Genomic DNA, 25035 nt, shown 5'->3' with positions numbered 1-25035 from the left:
ACTCTATAATATTTTTGTTGATTATTTTAGTAAATATAATTAAAATATTATGTTTTATTTATCATAGTTTTATCCGCTGAAGGAGAATCAAATCGAGACTCAAAACATATGAGTTTATTACAAAAATCTTTTGAATATATATTACCTAAGAAAATTTAAGCTAATTTAAGATTTTCTTGCTCATTTTTAATGATTCACAATTTTTCTTATTAAACAGTTTTCCACAGAATCTTGAGATGTTATATTTAATTTCCACTTTAGCTGAAAGAGTTTTGCTTGTAAATGAATATCAAAATAAACTCTTCAGTATTTTTTCAGCCATTTATTATTAATTAGGCATGTTTACATACTCGTGTAATTTGCAAATAGTATTTTTCCTGATACATAGAATTGCCCTCTCAATAAATCAAACAACACAATATTAGCATGTCGATATAAAAAATAATTAAAAACATTGGCTCTACAGTATTAGAAATATCCATTGAGAGAGCATGGCTTAATATAATTAGACTATAAAACAAATCAAAAGTTTACAAAGACTAATATTAATACAGACTATATTAAAATACAGATTATGAACTCACTATGTATTATGAAAATAGTTTTTAAAAAATATTAGCCTCATGTATGCTTAGACAATTATTGAATTGGTCAGTTGAGATTCATTTAAAAAAAATAGCTTATCATATCTAAGAGTTGATATATTTTAAGTTAAATGATGCAAGTATTTAAAATAGCTGTATTCGGATAATTTACCCTAAAGTATGCATAAATATTTAAATATTTAACAAGCTTCCTATGCTACGCAGGATTATATCCAATAAATTTCAGCAATTAAATTTAATTATGTAATATGAGCATATTAGAAAACAGGTAAGTTATGTTCAATATTATATCATAAACATGGTTATATAATTTACAAGTTGTTTACATTAATAGCAGTTATAAATAGACATATAAAATATACTTTATTATATACGATAATGTTATTTCATAGTATAATAATAACATTTGAATATATTCTGATTGATCTTTCAAACATTAATATATTCTTAATCTTAACCAATCAGGCTGTAAGCTTGTGGATATACATTATTATTCAATGAATTTGATAAACAGGCAAATATTTAGCAATATTTCAAGCAAAGCATCGCTGATAAATGCAATGCGTTCAATTATTTATCCTCAGAAAACATCAACTAAAATATAATACAAAGCTAAAATTTTTACAAAAACTGATTCATTTATTTCGAAATGAAGTAAAATAGTAATAACTATGCAAAGTGTAAATACATATATAACTTTCAAATATGAACAATAATAAATGTATCTTATAAAAATCGTGTATAAACATTATGACTAAAAATAAAAGTAAAGCAAAAATACATATAAAATAGTTTAAAATAGAGATCATTTAAAAAAACTTCTTATACAATATGATTTGGAGAAATTTTGCAGTGACATGGAATTTAAACAGTTCAACTTGAGACTTCTTTAGCCTCTGCAAAAGAAATATTGTCAATACAAGTTTGAAAAAATAAAGCATTTATTTAATTAATTGTTTATTACCTCCATCGCCTTCGCCACCGCCGTTCACTACTGGTTTTTGAGATTCTTTCTCTTCAGCATTTGCAACACCATTTTCAGCTACTTCATTTTTATCTTTATCAGCCTTTTCGCCTTCTGCTTTAACATCATCTTTTTTGTCTTCACTCAATGCTTGTTTAACCTGTTACAGAAAAAATATGTAGTAGTATAAAATAATAGGTATTTAATACATATTTATCTAAAAGTATAATATTCACCTTATCTTTTCCCTTTGTTTTAACAGGTGTAGCTGGTTTTGGTTTGGGTTCCATTGATAAATCAATAACAATTTTTCCTACGTTTTTGCGTTCATACATTTTTTGCATAGCCTCACCAATCTAAAATATCAGTATTTCCGTAAATTTCACACAATAAAGTAATAATTATAAAAACTTACATCTTCCAAAGCCCAAGTTGAATCTACGACTGGTTTAATTTGGCCCTCTTGCCATAACTTGAATACTTTTTCCATAGCTTTGCTTACGAATGCAGTACCACCTTGTTGGAACATAAGGTGATGAAGATTGAAACCGATAAGACTTTTGTTCTCTTCAAAAAGTTTGGTGGGTGATACCTTGTCGACATGCCACCACTAAAAAGAAAATAATATTAAAATATGCCATAAGAAAAAAATGCAAGAATATGCAAGAATTATACTTACAGATTTAACAGCGTTGAAGATGCTTTGGACGGCATAGGAAGCACCTAAAAACAAATGAATATAATGTAAGTTCGCTTTCAATCAGAAAAAAATTATAGAGTGAAAAATTGTATTTACCGAAAAGAACATATTTTCCCAATGGTTTGAGAAGCGCATATCCACGATTGCATTCTTCGCCGCAGAGGGAGTCTAGGACAATATCAACGCCCTCAGGGGAGAGCCTGAAAGAAGATTGGATTTAAAATCTAGCAAAATACATCGCAATAAATTCCAATTAAATCGAATGAATCCTTATTAAGAATTTAACTGATAAATAACGTTTATATATTAGTATTTTAACTCACTTGCGCACTTCTCCTGGATAATCTCCAGATCTGTCCAATAAGTGGTCAATAAGACCTCCTTCTTTTAAAGCTTCGTGCTTGTTCTTTGAACATACGCCATAAATTGTAACATCTCCTATACTTTTGCATAACTGAGCAACAGCTTGTCCCTGAAAAATGATAAGATTATAATTGTAATGTAAAAGAAATAAACGTTTCTAGTTTTTAATAAAAAAAAACTAGAAGATCCTAAGATCTAACATGTTTGCAGAAGTAATTATCAAATCATAAAATGAATAAAATCAGATACCAAAAATTAGAAATTACGTATTTTAGAAGTGTAACGACAAGTATATTTCATAAAAGTATGACAAAGACGTTTAAAAAAAACGAAGTACAAGCATCATATCATCGAATTTCCGTTAACATATGTTTTCACACTTGGCGGAAAGCGCTCCGAGAAATATTTCCCATTCGCTTTTCCTATCTGAAGCGGTTTTAGGGGCGGTGTCCGGTACACGTGCAGATCGATCTGCACAAGAGAAGAGACTACGCCTTATCAGAGCCGAAGTTCAAAACAAAACCAACCACGGATTATTAGAAGTTATTCATATCTCATAATAAAGCTTACTTGTCAAAAGGCGAAATTCATACTCCGTTTTTACGTGATATATAATTTATATTGAAACAAAATAATAGCTAACCAAAAAACAACTGGGCCTTACAATTTTATCATTTATATCTAAAATATTTGTCAAATTTGTATTGAATCTTTTTGCAAAACATCCGAGGTATTTCAAAGAATGTTCAAATGGAAAAATGTAGATGTAGATGTTGATAAATATCAGTATCCGTTTCCGTTTCCTTCGACTTGTTGAAACATACTACAGTAATTACGGTTGTTGATTATCTTCCAAAAAACATAGTACAATCTTTTTACCTGATACAATTACCTAGAAGATAGAAATTTATCAGAAAGCATTCGGTATTTGATGATTCGGTAGCAAATATAAAAAAAAAAACAGTAAAGTGCAGGTCGTACTAGTTTAGTCATACAGCAATTTCGTTAAAAATAATTGCTAATTTTAATATAATTATATTTGGTTGTTTATCATAAAAAGATGATTCCCAAATTTATAAAGAACATTATCAATTATTTTGGTAAATGTTGCTATAGCAACTTTTTATATGATATACTTTGATGGAAACAACCCAGGAAAACTATTTATCCTCTTGCCTAATAATTTAAAGATAAAATTTTGCTCCACATCTAGGTATTTAACTAAAACCATATAGTTATTAAATTAATAATTGTTAATATATAATTATGTTTGACTCCAAAATACAATTCGGTATAGTAATTAGAAGATATTTAGGATAGAAAGTCGTAAGTAATGCATCCTAAGTAGTTTATATAATCTTTTACAGTATATAATAGTTGTAAAAATTCATCAAAGTTGACATACATACTAAGGAAACGTGTTTTAAAGATCTGTATGTAGAAATATATAATGAAGTAGGCTCTGAGAATGAACTAAACTTTTTTTTTAACAGCGATCAGAACCTTTCGTCCTATGAGATGTTGGGCTGAAACTTCTTAACTCGTATTTTTTAGATAGTAACCAAATGGTTAATCCATCCATATTTGATGATTTTTGTTATAAGAATTAATCTAATAGGGCTGACTTTTTATTGGTGCAGCAATGCCCAGCAAGGGTTATTTTCACTTGGAAACATATTGCTATCTATATTTCCAAGAGAAAATAGTTGTCACTGCTGCCTGACAACAGGCTGCTCGAAGTGGGTATCGAACCCGGGACCTCTGATTCAGATCCCGTCGCTCTTAACCGCTTACCTACGGGCAAGCCCATGAACTAAACTGAATAAATTTTTCGAAATATGCTTAGTATTACATAAAAGCTACGAGAAATTATACCATTAAAAATAAACAAAAAAGTTGACATAATTTAAATTTAATAATAATCTAATTAATCCAATACGCCAATCGTTCCATTCGTAAAATTTATCAGATCCAAACTCTAAATCCGTATTGTTTGAATATTGAACATTAATATTTAATCTGCGGCACTGTTGAGAAGTATTCAGAGATTTCAGACACGTCGTGTGGGTGTATTATGCTCTCGGGGTGTGAATAAAAATGGTTTGGGGCTGCCAACGCCCTGGTAATAGACAGCAACACCAGGGGAGCAACACGTAGGCCTGTGTATAAGAGACGAACCGTGCTTTACTGAAGCAAACAAAAGATATGAAGTACGTGAATTGATGTTAATTAGGAATTGTAAACAATTTTATTGTTGGAGTAAAATATTGAGCGATTGTAAAATAATTAAATAGAAATTTATATCTTGAAAAAACGAAATGAAACATTTTTTAAGAATCATTTTACATGAATATTTTCTGAATAATATGAAAAGAGAAAAAAATTTAAGTTCCCATATCACACGAACCATGTAACTCTGAAAATAACACAAGTCGACACAGCAAAGAAATGACCAAAATAATATTGAATTGCATAAATGTGTCCTTATTTTAAGAATTTAATCAAATTTTTCTCAAGTGTTAAAATTATTTCAGAGAATATTAACACGTTTAGCACTTGCATAGTAATATATAAGATAGTAAGTTATATAAGACAGTAATCTATAATATAAAAATGAATCGCAAAATGTGTTGGTAAGCGCATAACTCAACAACGCCTGGATCAATTTGGCCGTTTCTTTTTTTTAAATTTTTGTTGAAGTCCAAGGATGGTTCTTACGGCGGGAAAAAATCGAATAATTGCCGGGAAAACCCTAAAAACAGCCCTTTTCTTTCTCACATACAACATTTTCTAACTAAAACGTAGGATCAATTTGAGCTTAATTAAATTTTTAAAGGTAAATCGATAGACAGGTGAATTGGTAGACAAGTAAATTGGTGAAAAAGTAATTTTTTGGATAGCTGGTGGTCAGGTAAATTGGAGGATATGTATAATGGTAGACAGGACAACTGATAGATAGACAAATAACGAAACGGATAAACAGGTTGACAGGTAAATTGGTAAGCTGGTAAAATGGTAGATTGATTAACAAGTTGATAGGTAAATTAGTAGACAAATTGTTGAATAGGTAAATTGTTGAACAGATAGTATTTACGTTAAACTAAACTAATCAACAAGTAACAAACAAATCTTTGTTCAACTTTTTAATTTAAACTAATTTACGTAAAAACGTGAACGGGTGCAGCTAGTTTTCAATAAAAAGTAAGAGATAAAAAAAAGTCTCCAAAACATTGTAATAAAAGAGTGAACTGATCCAGTCCCTTCTTGAAATTTCATAGAATTTGTATGATCATGTATGTGTTGAGCGTACATGATCACAAATTGATGGTTTTTTCTGTTTTTGGTACTGATGGAATTAAGCATTTATTAAGTAAATAGTTATTAATTTATAGAAATTATGTAACTAGCCGCCATTTTAATACAATGTAATATATGAAATAAAATCAATGAACTAACATAAATAAAATCAACTAGTTCTAAGCGACATTTTGCCTGGTAACAAGTTGCATAAACTTCCCGATATGTTGTGATCTATCTGTTCACCTGTTTATATGATGCCTAATTACAAACTTACTGATAGCTGATCGTCGTCTAAAAATATAAATAATAAAATATGGAAGAAAATGAATTAATTTGATTGCAGATATAACGCAAAAAACGATATTGCTCTGATTATTTATCTATGCCGATTTCCTTGTTGGTATCGCATACAACGCTGATGCCGTTCCGCATACAACGACAGATCTCTATTCACATACACGACGACTAATCACAATCGACCCGTATAGAAATGATATCATCGAATGCGAATGACGAATCATTGGCACTCGATTCTTATCGACTCTTATCTGCCGTAACGCACTTCCGATGCATTTGTACGGATTTACACCCTAGGCACGCCTGAAGAAGTTTTACTTAAAAAAATTTAAAGCTCAACATCGAAAACCATTACATAAAATATTACATAAAAATTTAGAGAAAATTAAATTGTTAAAACTTTTGTCACTCGACATGGTATTATGAATAGCATAGCTATTATTAAATCACGTTCAAACATTTTCATAGGACATAATTTTACATCTCGTAAACTGGACATAAAATATCGAATCACGTCAATGGTAGCAAAATTCAGCAATACTTTTATTACTTCACCCATATTTTGGCCAGCTGTACACGCTATATATTTCATTTCTAATCAAATTCTAAAAACTCTACCTTTGATTTGCTTTTATAGTATAATTAAACGAATTTATACTCTCTCCAGAGAGCACTCCGAGTCCGCAGCGAAGCGTGCGTGAGTGTACACGGAATAAATGTTGTCGAGTGCAATCTATAAATGCGGGTGTTTCATTAAATGCAAATATTAAGCGTTTGTCGTTCAATCGTACAATATACGCTATTACTGGGGTACTATAGAAACGACAAATTGAGAAAAAAGATCTATTGAATCATAGAACCATGTTTGAATGGAAAAAAATAATATTAATAGAATACAATTGCCTCCAAGTCGAACATTTTTATTGTTATTCAAAAAATACGGTCGTGAAACGATGCTATAAAAAATTTAAAAAAAAAAGTTTTACTTAAAGATTTAAATGTTGAAATGGCAAATTTGGACTAGCAAGTAGGAAAAATTATTATCATTAACTGAAGATGGGTGAATAAGAGCAATAATCAACTAATTGGAATGATTCAAAAAACCTTCGATTCCTATTGATGGGAACCCTAACCTCCGATTCCTGTTGTTGGGATTAGTTTTTGCCAAAGACAGATTCATCCGTTTGGGAGATAAACGACAATAAAAATGAATTTTCGAGAAAACGGAGCATCCGATTTGAATGATTCAAAAAGTATTTTATTTGTGTCGGCGGAATGATTAAATTAATTGATTGCGACGAAAGATCCAGCGGTTTTGGAGAAGCAGAAAAATTGCAAAAATTGACTTTTGTTGGTCAAAGATGATCTTCACAAATCATTATTATTGATGCATATACAAATATGAATTATTGGTAAATAGGTAGGCAAATATACATGTGGACAGGTAAACAGGTAGAGAAGTAACAAGAAAGGAACGTGAAGTTGGAAGAACCTGTAAAAATTTTGGCAGTTATAACTGGTAGAGGGCTGGACAAGGACAAATAGACAAGGTGCCTGGCAGATAGATTAGTAGACTGATAAACTGATAGACAAACTCGCTGGTAAGCAAGTTAGCAAGTAGGCAGATAAACAGGTAGATCACATATAAATTAAAAATTATTTTTGATTAAATTGATTACACAGGCCTACAAAATTTTTGTTTCTTTGGTGCATCAAATGTTAGAGCTAATTTTTATAGTATTTATTGCGCTGATTTCAAATCTGCAAACCATTTTTTTGTATCAGCTCTAGTTTGGAACTTGGAAAGAAGTTGCAGAAACCAGGTGCATTCTAGGAACGGAAAAGAGCTTTTCACAGTGTCAACTAATGTCCCAACTAAGGCCAAATGGGTCTTGTGAGTTTGTATGTACGAGTAGACATATCTCATTAAAATAAAATTCTGAATTGTATTACTATTTTGTACTTTCATTCCTTATATATCATATATATCATATCTTGAAAACTACGGCTCATAGAAAAAAAAACAATATCATTTTTGAAATCAGCGCCCCAAATATACCTAAAAACAGCATTAAAATCGTTTGCGCCATTTTCTTTGTTGGCCTGTGTTATTTACACATACCGGAAAGTTTATGCAACTTGCCACAAGACAAAATTCCGCTCAAAACTAGTTTATTTTATTTCTTCATAAATAATTATTGTTTAGTATAGTTTATTGATTTTATTTCAAACATTAAATTATATTAAAATGGTGTCTGAATATTTCTACAAATTAACAACTATTTACTTAATTCCATTAGTACCAAAACCAGAGAAAACCATATGTGATCATATACTAGTTCGCTCAACACATACATTACTCCAAATAATAGTTTATAATGAAAACTAATCTGAGGAAAGTGGAGGGAGAAGACTACGTGCTTCCAAGCCGAAGTAATAGTCTGCCCTAAAGGTTGCTCCGAGTAATAATGGTGCAATTATGATAGTATATTACGACCCCTTTTGTTTAATGTCTATCGTAAGGGTGGGTGTTTATATGTATTGAATGCCGGATGTATAAGCATAATGGAATTAAATCACAAGTTCACTTGGAATATGTTCATCAATATGGTAGAAATAACTAACAAAGTGATCCCCCGAAAATAGTTTACTCCAAAAGTTGATTTAAAATTATTTCAATTTCATTATATTACACTGTAACATATTTCGTATATATTACGTGAATTTCATATAAAATGAGCGAAATTCAAATGAAATTGCTGGTTGTTTTCAACGCCCGACTGTTTTTGAAGTTTGGTAGTATGGTGTTGATGAAAAAAATATGAAGAGACACCGACATAGCACATAAAGCAAAAATATAAGGGGAGATCCGCCGAAAAGCGTGTAATGGATGGAGGTTTACACGTTATTTAATCTTTGGGGTCATATATTGAGTTAAATTAGGCCATGCGGAAAACCCAAAGCGAAAAAGGAAATATGAGATGCTCTCTTTGGTGGTACAAACGGGCCAGAAGGAAGAAAATGTGCCAAAAGTTGCGCGTATAATATAATTAAGCAAGCAATTAATTTGAATTATGGTTTTTGAAAAGTACGTTTTATTTTATTTTATCCATTCCTGCACTATTCCTGCATTCATCCTGCACAAAAAGTGTTTTTGATACAATGTCGTCGAAGAAAAATACATGGACTAACAATGCATATGACATGAAAAACAATGCATATGACGAATGAAGAAGAAAAATGGACAGATAAGGTAAGGGGGCGAACAAAGATATCCACTGAGCACAATAATTAACAAGAAAGGAAACTGGATCAGATTCATTTCTGCACTATTCCTGCATTCATCATGCACGAAAAGTATTTTTGACACAACGTCGTCGAAGGAAAAATACATGGACTTAAATGATTGGGAAGAAAAACAATGCATGTGACTGATGACTTTTGCGAGAAGAGAAAATACAGGGACTGAAAGTCGAAGCTCAACTCCAAGAAGCATAAATGTGGAAAAGTGAATAAATAAGTGACTAATGGTAATAAAATGGTAATAAAATTACCAAGAAACAAGAGATGAAAAGGAACCATTGCTTTGTGGTGCTCTTCCACTATGGACCTCGTGCAAACTACCATTTATTATTATCATACTTTTTGGTACAATTTTCACATACATTGATGTACGTAAAAACCTTAGAAATTGTAGCAAACTACAGACAAATCATTAATTCATTGTATCACATAAATTAAACATGCAACTCACCACTGCCCCTCCGGCGCTATGTAAAAGCACGCTTTGTCCAGGAGCAATGCGGGCCATTTCATGGACGACACAATGCGCTACTAAAAAGTTCATCGCTACGGAAACAGCCTGCACGTGTGTCATACCTTCCGGAAGACGATAGACCAGATTGCGAGGCACGGAAACCAATTCGGCCCATGCTCGGAACTCCGGTAAAGCCAACACATTGTCGCCGACCTGAAAAATATTAGTATAAAATATCACTATTAGAAAAGAATAAGGAGTTAATAAAATATATCGAGTTTATAAAAATAAAACATATCTTTGAACGCTAACTTCTTGAAAAATTTTAACGATCATCAAATAATGGGAAATAATCCATAAAGTTGAAGCAAAATAAAAAACTGACATTGAATTTCACTATATTTATTCATAAGAAAAGTCTTTATATCTTGGAAAGCATTTTTGATGAATGCAGTACTACATAAGTTTGACTCTATAACATGAATAATTTATGATGATTTCATAAGAAAAGTTTTCAAGGGTTCTCATAAAGGATGAAAACTTAGGTTAGAGGAAATCTTGTCTATTTTGTTGCGCATGATAATAATGAAGTTTGATAATTGTGAATTAAACTTTAAACTACAAATAACCGTAGTTATATTTCGTATATCCTATCAGGTATTCAATATATTGAACATATTTTCAGTTATAAATATTAGATATAACTTTGAATGGTATTTGCTCACGAAATGGTATAATTTTCAATATTGTAAGAATTTAAATAAAGCATATAGAGCCAATAACCATTTATACAGACCTTCAAATCTTCAACGCCTTCTCCAACTTGAACGATTTCACCAGCGCACTCGAATCCCATGATGAAGGAAGAGATGGGTGCGAGAAGGTTTTTGAAAATTTGATTATTTTCGGAGATATAGGCTTTTACTGACTCGGTCTCCATACTGGTTTGGCTTCACGCAAAACTTTAAATGCGTTTTTCTCAGAACAGACGTTTTCAGCAGTACTGTTGACACGAATTTCTCGAGTTTTAATCGACCGATCACTTGAAATGTTAGAGAGTCTGGTTATAGACCTATCTATAGCCCGAACTATAGATTATCCCCAAATTCCAATTTTTACTATTTTTAAAAAATTCGAGAACTCAAAAAAAAATAGTTTTTTAGCGATGGGTAAAAGAAATTTTTTTTACTCATCGCTAGTTCGGGCCGATTACGACGACATCATTGTAGATTATAATCTTCTTATTTTTGCATTTCCGATGGCTAGGAGAGCTGAAATCATGTCAAGACTGAGGTGCCAATTTTTTGAGACCGCCCACTTCATCAGCTGCCAGTTGTTACAATTTTCAACTTTTTTATTTTTTAATTTTTGTTTTGTATTTAATAAAATTAATAAACAAGTGGTAAAAATGGATAGTAAAAACATTCATTGCTTTTTTTTACGACACTTTGAAAATGACCTAAAATTCATCGTTCTATCACTAGAATACCCCCTTAAATTAAAATACACCATAAACCAATAAGACAAACTGTTCATATAAATATTTGCAGCATCTGAAAAAAATTAAAACTGCAGTTTGTATATAACGTTTGTAACGTTTGTTTTCCAATTTAGCGACTAAAACCAAAAATTAAATCGTTTGAAATTGTTTCTTTGGATTTTATTTGTGTTAAATTTGCGGACTTGACCGAACGTGTTGCTTATATGCCCAGATAAAAATGAAACAGAACACATCATCGTACAAGAAATAAAAAAAATTTAAAAAAGTGGAACCAAAAATTTTAGAATACAATTTTTGCGAAGGAACTCGAATTTCGCCATTACAGTATTTTATAGCTATTTGCAACTATTTGGAACCATTTGGAGCCCCTGGGAGCAAAAATTTCGAAAAAATGATTATTTTAAGGACCACCCCAATATATATATATAATAACATATATACATATATACCTATATACATATATATATACATATATATTTATATATATTTTTATTTATATTTAATTAAATTCTATAAATAAGCGATAAGCCTAGATAAATTTGTATATGTACTACGAATTGAATTAAATAATGAAAATATCGTGTTAGTTGAATCCCCTATAATAGATACAAATAGAAACAGAGTTCCTTTTCCTTGAAAAGTAAATAGCACATAGCAACAGGGCCTAAACGAAATTGAACTTTTGATCCACGCATTGCCGAAAAACCCATCCGGGAGCTATGCCGTAAAGTTTATTGCAAATCGATAAACCTATCCGTGACTCGAGGTTTATGACCGTCTACTTTGTCCACAAAACTTGTAAAAAGTAAAACCTTCAAACTATCTATTATAAACTGCCTCTTGCACGAAATATAAAGCTTAAGAGTTCGTGAGTATAGAGGGTTTGTAATAGATACTATATTTCGACCGCAAGAAATATATTTGAAAATCGTTGGATGTGTATAAAATTTTTTTTATTAGTTTGTTGGAAAACATCAGCTTTATCTAGAACATGCGTATAGTCAATAATAATCTATTCATAGTATTATAAGCGGTGTTTATTTTGCACGCTCTGATAACTTATTTTCAAAATTTTCAATGCCATTATATGCATTTTGTAAAACATGTTTGTGGTATTATATTGCCATATGACTATAAATTGATAAAAATAACTAGAATATTTGAATGAAACATTAAATCGAAGTAGGAAGCGAATATTCTTGCCTTATTTTCTTGCATATGATTACAATCAATTATCAATTGTTTTGACATATCTTGATGAAGATCATCATTCTTTGAAATAATTAATGTATGTTTATCATATTTCAAAAATTAACTGTTTTCTAATTTCAATTCTAAAATATCTACTCATATCACCAAAAATCAATCGGTGTATTTTCAGAAGTAACTTACCAAGTTGGAAATGAGTATATTGATGATTCAATATACTATAAAAATGAGATGTAACGTTTTGTTTCATTTTCTATGAAAATTTTTCCGCAAGAAAACAACACAATTGCGATATGTCTGTGATTCATAAAACAGTAGGAGAATGAGTCATGAGAAAAATGAACTCTAATCAAATATCATATGCACAGCAATAATAGGATTAGAATGAGGTCATTGTAAATAGCGTGTAATCTACGCAATTAATTTATTAAAAATAGAAAATAGTATTTTTTGCAATATAAATGTAAATTGTTGTATAATTTGATGAAGATCGTCTTTGTTACATCAATTAAAAATATATAATAGAACATCAGAACATTAACGCAATGTGGGTTTTGATCAACTGTTCAAATATGGAAATTTTACGACACATATTTCGATTGAACTTTGAAATAACAAATTTTAATTAAAACAATCATACAGCAGACAAAACAAACAGAATAATTAAGCTCATCCATAAATAAGATTTATAAAAGATACAAAATAATATATATATATATATATATCTGGCATTATAATATATATATATTATATATATATATATATATATATCAAAGTAACTAGCAGCCCATTCGTCGAAATAAAAAGGTAATAAAGTATAAAAACTTTTATTTATACGTTTCGACGACACAAGATGCGTGTCATCATTCAGCAACTACAACAATTTGAAAATTTTATTAACTAATATAAACAACAATAAAATAATTAAAGCATAGAGAAACATTATACATACCACAGGACAAAAACACTCAACAAAATTTATTTTAAAAATTAAACTTAATAACAATTAGAAAAAAACATTTTTTAGAAAAATTATGTATAACTAAAAGATTTGAAAACTAATTTAACTAAAAGTTATGAAATACATTTTAGTAAAATTAGTTTTCAAATCTTTTAGTTATACATAATTTTTTCTAAAAAATGTTTTTTTCTAATTGTTATTAAGTTTAATTTTTTAAAATAAATTTTTGTTAGTGTTTTTGTCCTGTGGTATGTATAATGTTCTCTATGCTTTAATTAATTTTTATTGTGTTTATATTAGTTAATAAAATTTTCAATTGTTGTAGTTGCTGAATGATGACACGCATCTTGTGTCGAAACGTATAAATAAAAGTTTTTATACTTTATTACCTTTTTTATTTCGACGAATGGGCTGCTAGTTACTTTGAAATATGTTTCAACGTCGAAAAAACTATCAAGATATATATATATATATATATATATATATAATATTATATGATATATATATATATATATATATATATATATATATATATATATTGGTAGAGTCTTAGATTTGTGTATATTTTGTAGAGTTTCGAACAAGAAACCAAAAAGTAATAAAAAACAAAATAAGTTTTTTAATAAATTATTTATTTATTTATTTTTATATATATAATATATATATATACATATAATCAAGAATTATTTTGACCAATGAATTAATATAAATAATAGTTTGTATATATTTGACTACATCATTTTTTATCATTACAATGGTTAAACTGAAATATACTGGCTCAAATTTTATTAGGTTGTAACAATAAATTTTCAATCTTTATATGTTATATTAAGAATTAACAAGGAAAGCGCACACCAATAAATATTTAAAGTACTTCCTTTGGTTCAAATATTTACAAATATTGTATTATATTACATTCCAACTCCAACTGAACGACTTCTATAAATACCACCACAGTAGTCGTTCATACAGAGACTTTTCCGAGTTCTTATGTTAGGTAAATGCAAAATGCAATGCATATGCAAACTCAGCACCCCAGCACAAATTTATATCTCGGAAATACGTTAAAAATATTCATAAAATTCTTTCAAAATATTTATAAAATTTAATTCCCAAGATCGCAAAAATGTGACAATAACAGACGCCTTAGCCGATTAGATTCAACAATGAAAGGATGTTACAACATTGAAAATGCAACGTTGCCAGACAACACAATCGCGCAGAAAAATAATTATAAATAATAGTCCATTTGTCGCGACCTCACATACCCTTATCTGAGAATTCGATTAGCGCTCGTATTATAATGCCAGATATATTTATATAGTCACTGGTAAAACCTTGAGACCAAAACGTAAGCACAATGAAAGAATTATAACTGAATGATAGATAAAATACAGTCGGGATGAGTAATATTTTGTGGACTTCTTATGCATGATACCATTAATTAATTATATCAAAAAAATTATATTCACATTTCCAATCATACAAATTTCCATTAGCTCATTTAATAATTATCACATATTTCCCGAATGTGAAAAATTTATATACCTTAATAAATAAATGCACTGAACTATCTTTTCTACACAAGTACTTGCAATTAGACACAATTATTGTGAAGCTAAAAACACTGTTAAAAAGTCTGTTACTACAAAGTTTCTAGAACTTTAATTAAATATAATTAACTTCTTTGATGTATTTTGATGAATACAATAACATACTGTATAATTTATTAAAGGGCAAACTGTAACATACGGTTTTATTCCTAACTTACATTTTTTTCAAGATTTTTTGAAAAAAGCGCTTATTGGAAAAGAAAGTAAAATTATTATTCTAAAATAAATGCATCTAGTGAAACTGAAACACCTCAGGAAAAGTAAAGTCTTTTACTACGAAGATTGTAAAACTTCAATTAAAAATATAATTAATTTCTTTGATGTATTTTGTTAAATGCAATAAATATTCTGAATAACTTATTAAAGGCAAGCTTTGTTAAACAATCTTATTCCTTGCTAATAAAATTTCCAAGTTTTGTTTATTAAGATATTATTCTTAAATAAATGCATTTAGTAAAACTATATCATTACAGGAAAAGTAAAGTCTTTTGCTACGAGGTTTGTGAGACTTTAATTAGAAATATAATTAATTTCTTTGATGTATTTTGATAAATGCAATAATATTCAGAAGAATTTAATAAAGGGGAAGCTTTGGCATACTTCACTTATTAAATTTAAACAAGCGTTTTATTCTTCGTTTATCAAATTCCATATTTTAAAAAAAGAACGGCAATTGAAAAGAGCAAAATGTTTTACTAATATAATCATTGTGTTGTTTTAGAGTAAAGTTAGTATCCAAATTCCCCATAAATAAACCAACAAAATTAGAATGACCAGTGATCAGTAGTAAAACTACATTTTGCAGATTTTTTGTATAGGTGTAGTATTGAACTCGCTATAGAAAAAATGTGACGCATTTGTGTTTTAAAAAAAGGATGTTTCATTATAATTTTGTAACCGTTGTTGATTTTTTTAAATTTAACTAGCCTGTGTTCTATATATAAATTTCAAAAAGCGAAACGGCCGCAGAAAGTAAAAGAAGAAAGTATTTTACGATTCGTCTGTAGAGCGTTGCAAGATGCAATTAATTTTTATGGCATTAACTGAATGTAATTTTTGGGAAGTATCATTTACAACAATATTTGTAATATATAATTTGGAGTTCGTTTCGACAACTTATTGCACCAAAATTGTTGTTTCTTAAATAGATACTAATGGTTTATAGTTGCAATATTTTGCAAGAACTACCTGCTTAGTCAATCATTTCGTTGAATTTAACATATCTTCGCATGGTTGACTGCATGTTGCAAAATCGCAAAACCGGCAACGCATCGCAAAATCACAAATAATAACAATGATTGTAGTTAAACGCAAATAATAAGTATTTTAGCAATTGATTATAATAGGGTAATATTGATTGAATGTAATAGTTAAACAATGTATGGTAATACTCATAAAAACTATTTACGCTTATGCATAATAATAAGTAAAAATCACAAAAATCAAACTATAATTTTCGATACAACTTTAAAAACACAATTAACACAAGGATATGTGTATCAGACATGTCAGACAAGTTATATATGAGCCATATCAGACATATATATCTGACATACGCAATTCGTCAATCATAGATGTCCGACGCAAACGATACATTTTCATCGAGTTTCAAAAGCTTGGCCTACCAGATACAAAACCTGAAAATTTTGTTCAAAAAATGTGTCAGACATGGCTTGTTTTACTATACCAAGTCCGTCATATGCTGTGCAGTCAGAGAAAACCGAACCTAGAAAACGCACAAATGCCAAGAAAAAACTATGTAATCATAACTGGATCTTTGATATATGGCTTGTTACATTTTATGTGTAAAAAATTTGACAGTATTTAGTAGCATTTTGTATGTAACTTATAAGATATTTGTTTACAAAAATAAATATTATGACATGTCATTTCTCATATTCTCCGAATCGATCTCCAGCCTACTATGATCACACTACACACAACTGCGCGCTCAGTCAAACCTATTTGCAGATGATCGGAAACACGTTGTACTTAATTGTGTACACTGAATATTTATCATTGAGTCTAGTAGCTAATGATTGTCATTTCGCCAAAATCCTAAGTCATTTGTGATGGAAGTCTGGGATATGTTGTTTGTGCATAGACCTTATATTACTGCTAGTCCCCATACATTTCTGAGGTAAAAATTGTTCCCATACATTTCTCAGGTGAACATAACCTTGCCATAACATTGGTCCATTTTACGGTAGAATCGGCTTATGAGTTTTCTCGACACATCTTTAAATAATTTAACTAATAAAGTTACGATTAACGATGTTAAGTGCATATACAAATTATTAATAATGATACAAATCTTTGTCAATAGTTATCATTAATTTCTCTCATGTACAGGTTCATTTACAAGACATTACAAAAATTGCACATACTCAATTTCAATTTAAATAACTTAAAGTATATTAAAATAATTAACTATAAAACTTATTGACCAAGTCCCAGGCCACACGCAAACGTCATAACAAAAATCACAAATGTAGTCGTATAGTTGTGTATTGAAATACTAAAAAAAAAAAACATTTTTCCTCCGCCATATGGTCGAACAAAGGTCTGTCGAGGAACGTTTGGCGCTGAATTCGCTCGCATGCATACGCACATATGGACGTAAAAATATTCGCGACCTGCAAAAATTTCGTTACAGACCGCTGATTCTGATAACGATGTTTCCCATACGCTTTTTCCTCTACCTATACAACCTTCTCTCTGCGGGGAGCCCATCACATTATTTATTCATTTGTGTCAGTGTATCGAACAGCAAACCTGCATATGAAGGAAACATTTTGCACGGAAACCTGCTTGTTCTTAGAGGACTCGTTAAGGACACAAGGGAATGTGGAATACTTTAATTAAAGTCGAGAATTTGTAGTTCAAGTTGACAAATGTTTATACAAATATACTAGAAAATTATGCATGTCCTACATGATTAAAGTGATACGAACTAATGATGCCCAATTTTTAAATTGTAATGTTTGGTCTGTGAATTATAAGTTAGAATAAAGTTCTGAAAAAATTGGTGTTAAATACTATCAATGTTTGGCGGTTTTGATTGCGAGTATACGGAAGGTGTTGTCTGCAGCTGCTATTGATTTGATTTGATTTTACAGATCAAAAATAATATTTTTAGAATATTATTTAATAGTAGTTAAATACTGAGTTTTGAGATTTGCTTAAAAAATAATCAATTTATCAACAATCAATCGTTAAGTATCAAAAGATTAACTTATTTTCACAAAATTGAATTAAGAATTATGCTTTAATCACACATTACAATATAATCAAACTTTAAACATATTGGAAGCTCGCTGTAAATTCGAATACTATGAGATATTCAATGAATTATTTTTGGCATGAAACTAACTGTAAGTGGAATTCTGTCTTAAGGCAATTAGGACATCGTGCCTTAAGGCAAATTGCTGGAACTTCCCGTACCGCAATTCAAAATTCGAGTAATTAAAAATAATCAATAAAAGTTGATCAATGATTTGAAACTTAATAGAATTTCGAACCATATTAAATTATTCTATCTTAAATCATTTATTTTGAAATATTTTGGAAATTCTGAACTTTTTTTCAAAGCAATCGTACTGCTTTAACTGCATAAAGAAGAAATATCAAAGCGCGTAAGCGCCGCGTCGCCGCCTAACGCGTAAACATTGGAACGGAACCCATAAGAATGTAAACAAAATTTATACTTATAGTTAAAACCTCTATAAAACATCTGATAATTTGATGTGCATATGTCTAATGTTCATTTTTGACCTTCAAATGGCTCATTTTTTTACTTTTTCCTCCATATCTCCAAAGTCGTTGGACCTGCCTTTCCAAAAATTTGAACAGTTCAGTCAATACAAATGAAATGTTTTTTGAATTATTCAAATCGGATGCTCCGTTCTCTTAAAAACGGAGTTACCGTTTTAGGCACTTTTTGCCCCGTATCTTCGGAATGGTTAGACCTGCCTTCGCCAAAAACTAATCAGCACGTCTTATCAATACGAATCTAATGTTTTTTAAATTATTCAAATCGGTTGATCCGTGTTCTCGAAATCATCGATGAAAATTTGTATCCGCACATACATACATACACACACAAACACATACATCCATTTTTTCTAAGGTATGTCAAAATATTCAGAAATCTCTGAAACGTAAAGATCTATAAAAATTTTCATTTTCGATTTTTTTGCGATTACTATAACTTACCCTACGGGAAGTTAAAAATTAACAGAATTACTATAATGTGAATATCATTTTTTCTTATACTTTTCAATTTAATTTAAAATTGTACCAAGCATACGATCGATAATTTTAAGTGTCAACATGTTTCAAATGTAACAATCAAGCGTATATAATGTATCAATCAAAACAATTTTACGACTTATCGCAATGATTGATCAATATGTATTTGAATAAATATTCCATCACTTGTAAACAAAGGAATTTATAAAGCGTTTGTGAACACAAGAATGTCATTGTATAACAAATTAATGAATCAGAATAACTTTTGAACTATTAGTAAATAATTTCATGGAACTAATTGAATGAACTGTAGACATTACATACATATAGTACAAATTAAGACCGATATATTTAACAATTCGGTATTAATGGATTATATGCTAACAGATTAGATTGTATTTAAGTTAGCTAAAATTTAAACAAAGGACATCAATGGGCATAAAGAATGCATAGAAATTTTATTTTTCGCCTAATAAACAATTTCCGTGTGCAAACCGTGACGCACAAACATAACGCTCGAAAATAAAAACTGGGTGAAGTGAAATGCGATTCCGATAAAAATTAACAGATAATGAAATCCCCCTATAACGTAACATGGGTCGTTGACCGGAAAAAATCACCTGTGATGGGCTAATTAGCGCAATAGCCAATCATTTTATTGAAAATGATAAAGTTCAGAGTATATAAAATACCAAAATAACAAAATAATTCAAATGGCAAATTAAAAACTTAAGTAAAGAATAACAGTGTTGGCTGTAAGAACCAAAACTTTTTCATACCCCCTTGGGATATATTATTATTTTACAACTATTAAATCGTTGCGTCTTTATTAGGATATTGCGACCACAAATCGGATGCCTTCTGAAGCCACAATTCACATATTAAAAAAATCTTTACTTTTTAGTTCTATTTAAAATATTTATGACTCTTTATTAAAGATAATATAGAATAACTACCGTGGATTACCCGTTTTCATTTCGTAGACCACAATTTTTATTTTCGCTCCTGAATGTTATTTTGGACCTTGAGGATCACTAATCAAGTCATTATTATTATAATTGTGAATTAAGAAAGGAATTTTATTATAGCTATATTATTAATATCAGAAAATTTGAGAGCTCAATATTATATAAACGAAAACGCAATTTGATATAGCGGAGATACTCTGATGAAAGAAATCCGATTAAATGCAATGCATATTATTATTATGTATGTATTTGAATTTACTAACAAAAATATTCCTTAATATAACGAGGAATGAGCAAAATATTCACCAACTTTGTAATTAACGTATATTATAGCGCAAAGAGGGAAAAGAAGTAAGTTTCGAAAGCATCAATACTGTCAGATCGTTAATTAATACGTCAATTTAAATCCTTCGCAAATAGATTCCGAGAGCAATTGACGCGATATCCAATTCAATTGAAAATCTGAATCGTACAAGTGGGAAGAAGGATGAAGCAGAATCGTTGACATTCGAATTTAATATTAAGGGCTTTTAATTTATGTATTTCAATAACCTCTATTGGGTAAACGTTAAGAGGATATATATATATATATATAAAACTTCTTATATTTTTCTTTTCTGTGCTAGTTTTTCATAAGCTTGCCAATCATCTTTCCTGACATCTCAATCAATATTAATATTAAACTCAATATTAACATAATGAAAATGCATGAATTGAATATTTGTGTAGTATTTAAAACATTGTACCTTTTCTTAACATTAACACGTTAATCGCCATGTCATATATGTGCCTGAGGCTAAGAAGTTCTACATAGCCATGCCTGACATACGCGACTACAACACATCGAGAAAAAGTTTTAACCCTTTTATAAAACCTTGCCAGTCATATATGTTTGACATAAAAAATAGTGTTTTTCCAGAAATTTTGGTAACTAAATTATCTAACAAAGTTGCCATGGTCCATGTAAAAAAAATTCTGATTACCATGGCCATTAACCTGTTAAAATCATAATTTTTATAATTTATAAAATAAAAACTATTAATTACTAGTTCATCGGATTTATATATTTAATGATGCATTAAATGTACTTATAATATTGAAATAATAATTGACATTCTAGGTAAAATCGATTCCACTTTAGCTTCATTTTTATGTTATCACTGCGACCATGATAAGCGATCAAATTCAAATTTAATCCCATTTATTCGATAATTGCGGAAGTAGAGCTAATATTGAATTAATTCTACATTCAAGTCAGGAGATTAATTTTATTTAGCTCGTCGTGCGCCAAGAAAAGACTTTGTAAGAAAAATCGTACAAGGTATGAATACGAGATGATGGATATCCTTGAAATATCCTGGGTTTGGAAAAAATAGAATATGGATCAATTATAATATAGAATGAAAAAGGTAATTTTACATTCATGATAAAGATTAATTAAATCTGTCGCTCTAATATATGTGAGATATGCTGATTCATTGGAAGACGGTCGCAGCCATGCAAAAAATTCAATTCGATTCCAGTCTCAAGCGCGAATTCTTTCCATATGGTAAATAGAAAATTCAACAAATTCATTAAAGGTAAATACAAAATTCAATAATTTCACTATCGAAAAACAGAACTCGAAAGAAATTTATATTCTGCCTCGAACTCTATTCTATTTAGTGAATGTTTTACCAATTTTATTGAAATCGACAAATGAAATATGATTTAGTAAAATTATTTATATATTTTCATTTTCATAATATTCAATAGCCTAGCTATACGAAAGCCATTATAGATGATATTACTATACTAAAGTCTATATTTTGATATATTACCATCATAATCAAATCAATCAATAACTAGATGATACAAATACATATAATACGCACCTATGACGTCAAGCTTTCACGCCCTACATCGCACAAATATTACAAACAGCGGGTATGCATCCTTGAAATTGAACGAGAAAACGTAAACAGTACTTTCAGAGCTTTAATAACAAGCTTTGTAGAAAACTTGTAGTTAAGAGTACTTTCATAATATCAAAAGGAATAAAATATGAAATATGATGAGATGAGCAAGAAATATCAGCTCGTTGATGAAAAGAAACGAGAACAAAAGATACCGTTTGAAGGGCGTAAGGTTAAGGTTAAAATCACAAACGATGCGCAACAAGTGGTTTCTCGCTTTTCAAGGGAGTATCCACAGGGCTAAGAAAAAAGATTATATTTCCGTGTAAGATTTTGTTAGATGATACTATAAAACATAAAAAATATAATCTACGGAAAAACACGCACTAAAAAGTTTGATTGTAGCCTCAACTTCATTTATGAAAAACTGTACTATTGAAGAGTGTTATATTGCACTATTAATATTGACGATTAACGATTCAAAAATTGTAGAATAAAGTGGGGCGCATGGTATCGTGCCTTAAGGCAATTTTTGAGAAAAAAGACTTTTTGAAAAAAAAAAAATATTTTGAAATATTTTGGAAATTCTGAACTTTTTTTTCAAAGCAATCGTACTGCTTTACCTGCATAGAGACGAAATATTGAAGCGATGATAAACATTGTTACGGAACCCATAGGAATGTAAACAAAATTTATACTTAATCTATAAAATATCTGATAATTTGATGTGCATATGTCTAATGATCATTTTTGACCACAAAATGACATTTTTTTAGTTTTTTTTTACTAGATCTCGAAAACCGCTAGACCTGCCTTCATGAAAATTTGGTTCTTCATCTTGTTAATACGTAATAAGTAAAGTAATAATAAGTAAAATGTTTTTGGAATTATTCAAATCGGACCCTCCGTTCTCTCAAAAACTGAGTTACCGTTTTTGGCACTTTTTACCCCATATCTTCGGAACGGCTAGACCTGTTTTCACCAAAAACTCAGCACGTCTCCTTATCAATACGAATCGAATTTTTGTAGAATTATTCAAATCGCTTCGTACGTGATCCCGAAATCGTCGACGAAAATTTTGTATCCGCACACACACATACACGCACACACACAATACGTCCATTTTTCATTATTGCTGTGACTTTTCATGATTATGTATTTGCAAAGTTTTAATTCACCAATAAAAATTACATAAGGCATTTGTATACAGTTTATTTAAATACATGTGAATATTAGCCATAAATTGGATGCACATAAATTATATCATAATTCGAGTACCAAAATGTTAATTATGTACGCAGTAATTGGACAAGGCAAATAATGTAATTACATATGAATAGACTGAATTAATACAGAATTAATCCCTGTATTGATAGAAGCACTCTGTACAAATGTATATTAATTTAGCCAGATTATTATGCAAATGTCAATTGATTGACAGAATTGGGTATAATAATGTAATAAGGCGGAAGAATAATATTAGACTATTATGAATATAAAACCGCAGAAATATTTTTAGGTAATAATTAACTTAAAATGGGATTTTAGAATGCGCACGGAGCATAAATCCTGTATTATTTTGTATGTACTTGCTTGCACTACTCCCTATTTTTCGCAAATAATACGCGAACTGTAACTAATGGCTCGACAAAGTTGACCGAAAAGCTAAAAGTAGGTATTTTATAAATAATGTTATATAAATAACTTAAAATGTATGAAAAAAACAAAATTTAAACTTAAAAAAATCCATATATCATACTGTAAAGAACTGCATCACTGGATGCAGATCTTAGCTTTTTCTTTCTTTGTTCAATTCCAAGCCATGCAATTGATTTTATATCTCTTGTAGATGGATGATCAAATAAAATTATAATAAAAAAAGAACTTTAAAAAAAAAATATTTGCATGCTTAAGTTATGTATTACATTAAGTTCACAAAACAAACAAAGTAAATGAAATATCAAATATTTTAATATTAATTGGCAACTATTTCCATATGTAATATATAAGGAGAAAACACCCGCACGTAGCTCGTCTGGGATTTTGATAAAACTTGGAATAATGGTATTTTTTATGCCCGACTGTCCAGAGTAAAATATTAGAGGCCCATGAAAAGTGATTTTTTAAATAAAAATTAATTAAAGTTTGCATTTTAGCATCAATCAATCACTTCAACGCATCTTACCTTTTATTTATTTATCTTTCTAATTGCCTGATTTGATTTTGTATTTTCTTCATAAATAATTAATTCTTGAAAGAATTTAAGAATACAAATTCTTCATATTCTTGCGTACTATATTATGGAATATTTAGCAAAAAATAGAAAATAATTGAAACTTTGATTAATTTTACCATTATTTACTCATGAGACAGCGTTGCAAGCCATGTATACTAGTCCAGTCATTTAAGGGGTTAGGGGTACTTGGGATTTTTGAAAAATCGATTTTTATTTTTTTGCATTTTCATTAAGAGTAACATCTTGAAAATATTCTCTGAAAATTTCAAGTTGATCCGATGATTACTTTTTGAGTTATTGGACTCTTACCAGCGCGTTGACGCAAGTGGAGAGCTCGATACTTATACTCAAGATCATTCTCCCTCACCTCCTGATGTTTTAAACGCTTTCAAACCGATTTACGACGATCTCAGTA

The 25035-nt window shown here is 29.7% G+C and overlaps 1 protein-coding gene across 1 annotated transcript in view; it reads right to left on the bottom strand.

Moving 5' to 3' along the window:
- Positions 1–1345: 1345 nt before the first annotated feature.
- LOC113376678 (synaptic vesicle membrane protein VAT-1 homolog-like) overlaps positions 1346–25035 on the bottom strand; it is a 38567-nt gene continuing 14877 nt past the window's right edge. The window contains exons 3-12 of the mRNA XM_026616687.1: positions 24921–24960; positions 10783–10862; positions 9984–10199; positions 2593–2741; positions 2366–2469; positions 2249–2292; positions 1985–2179; positions 1806–1925; positions 1570–1729; positions 1346–1501 (exon numbers count right to left, since the gene is read on the bottom strand). Coding sequence (XP_026472472.1) covers positions 1479–1501; positions 1570–1729; positions 1806–1925; positions 1985–2179; positions 2249–2292; positions 2366–2469; positions 2593–2741; positions 9984–10199; positions 10783–10862; positions 24921–24960 — 1131 coding nt within the window. The 3' untranslated portion in view covers positions 1346–1478. The remainder of the gene's footprint in view (positions 1502–1569; positions 1730–1805; positions 1926–1984; positions 2180–2248; positions 2293–2365; positions 2470–2592; positions 2742–9983; positions 10200–10782; positions 10863–24920; positions 24961–25035) is intronic.

This window comes from Ctenocephalides felis, unplaced genomic scaffold (assembly GCF_003426905.1).
Source record: "Ctenocephalides felis isolate EL2017-DRISC unplaced genomic scaffold, ASM342690v1 CF-g0.4_SCAFFOLD_00845, whole genome shotgun sequence".
NCBI lineage: Eukaryota > Metazoa > Arthropoda > Insecta > Siphonaptera > Pulicidae > Ctenocephalides > Ctenocephalides felis.
The sequence above is the reverse complement of the archived record's forward strand: the minus strand, read 5'-3'. Positions and strand labels throughout refer to the sequence as shown.